At 57.0% G+C, this 1091-nt stretch overlaps 1 protein-coding gene across 1 annotated transcript; it reads left to right on the plus strand.

Annotated features, from left to right (window-relative positions):
* Window positions 1-37: 37 nt before the first annotated feature.
* On the plus strand, window positions 38-980 carry LOC102246155 (ras-interacting protein 1-like). The gene is made up of 2 exons (XM_005852907.2): window positions 38-402; window positions 607-980. The coding sequence occupies exons 1-2, from the start codon at window positions 249-251 to the stop codon at window positions 948-950; spliced, it is 498 nt and encodes a 165-aa protein (XP_005852969.1). The 5' UTR covers window positions 38-248; the 3' UTR covers window positions 951-980.
* The last annotated feature ends 111 nt before the right edge of the window (window positions 981-1091 follow it).

The raw sequence follows: 1091 nt of genomic DNA on the forward strand, positions 1-1091 counted from the left end.
AGGACTTTACTCATGGAGATCTTTAGGGTGTTGAAGGCAAAGTGGACTACAATTCCCAGAAACCTTTGGCGGAGCTCCCCAGGATCTTCCTATGCGGCTCCCCTGGCACTTCTAGGGAGTTGTAGTCTGATCTTGTTGGCATCTCTCTATCTCCTCAGACTCTGTATTCAACGCTGCCAGCTCTCCTGGATAGTAACCCCTTCACAGGTGGGGCAGAGCTTCCCGGACCTGGCGCAGAGCTGGAGGCCATGCCTCCGGGTTTGAGACCGACCCTGGGCGTGTTCCAGGCAGCTCTGGAACTGACCAGCCAGTGCGAGCTGCACCCGGACCTTGTGTCTCAGACTTTCGGCTACTTGTTCTTCTTCTCCAATGCATCCCTTCTCAACTCACTGATGGAACGAGGTGAGCGTCAGACTGGGACGGGCAAGGAGGCAGAGACAGGAGGCCCTGAGACCCAGGTCAAGTCAGACCGGTCACGGGCTGAGGCCTAACTCTTATGCACTCTGGAAAGCAAGCTCCGGGTCCCCAGCTGAAGAACAGGAAGGGCCTGGGAGGCAGAAGGGCAGGGTCCATGTACCCATTGCTGCTCCTACCCTTCCCCCACAGGTCAAGGCCGGCCTTTCTATCAGTGGTCTCGAGCTGTGCAAATCCGGACCAACCTGGACCTTGTCTTGGACTGGCTGCAGGGGGCTGGCCTGGGAGACATTGCCATGGAGTTCTTCCGGAAGCTCTCCATGGCTGTCAACTTGCTCTGTGTGCCTCGCACCTCCCTGCTCAAGGTGATTCCTGACCCCGGGCCCCTGACGCGTCAGCCTTGCTCTGTATTCAGTTTACCCCTGGGTCTTCCCTTGGTCTCCATGTTACCCTCAGTCCCAGCTCAGACGCCATGGGGGATGCACTGGCAGCTCGAAGGAAGTAGCCAACAGGTGTCCAAACTGGGCTGCATCTGAACCTCAGTGGGACTGATTCATAGTTTCCAGGACCCGCACCCTCAGACATACTGACTCAGGAAGTCAGGTACGAGACCAAGGAATGGGGTGGTTAAAACACGCATTGGCCCTAACCGTTTTGGCTCAGTGGATAGAGCATCG

The sequence above is a fragment of the Myotis brandtii genome, unplaced genomic scaffold, assembly GCF_000412655.1.
Source record: "Myotis brandtii unplaced genomic scaffold, ASM41265v1 C42120010, whole genome shotgun sequence".
Classification (NCBI taxonomy): Eukaryota; Metazoa; Chordata; class Mammalia; order Chiroptera; family Vespertilionidae; genus Myotis; species Myotis brandtii.

Excerpts from the sequence above, each read along its gene's own strand:
- LOC102246155 (XM_005852907.2), top strand. The coding sequence starts at position 249 with ATGCCTCCGGGTTTGAGACCGACCCTGGGCGTGTTCCAGGCAGCTCTG. Across the intron at positions 403-606 it reads CAACTCACTGATGGAACGAG|GTCAAGGCCGGCCTTTCTAT; the intron begins GTGAGCGTCAGA and ends CTTCCCCCACAG.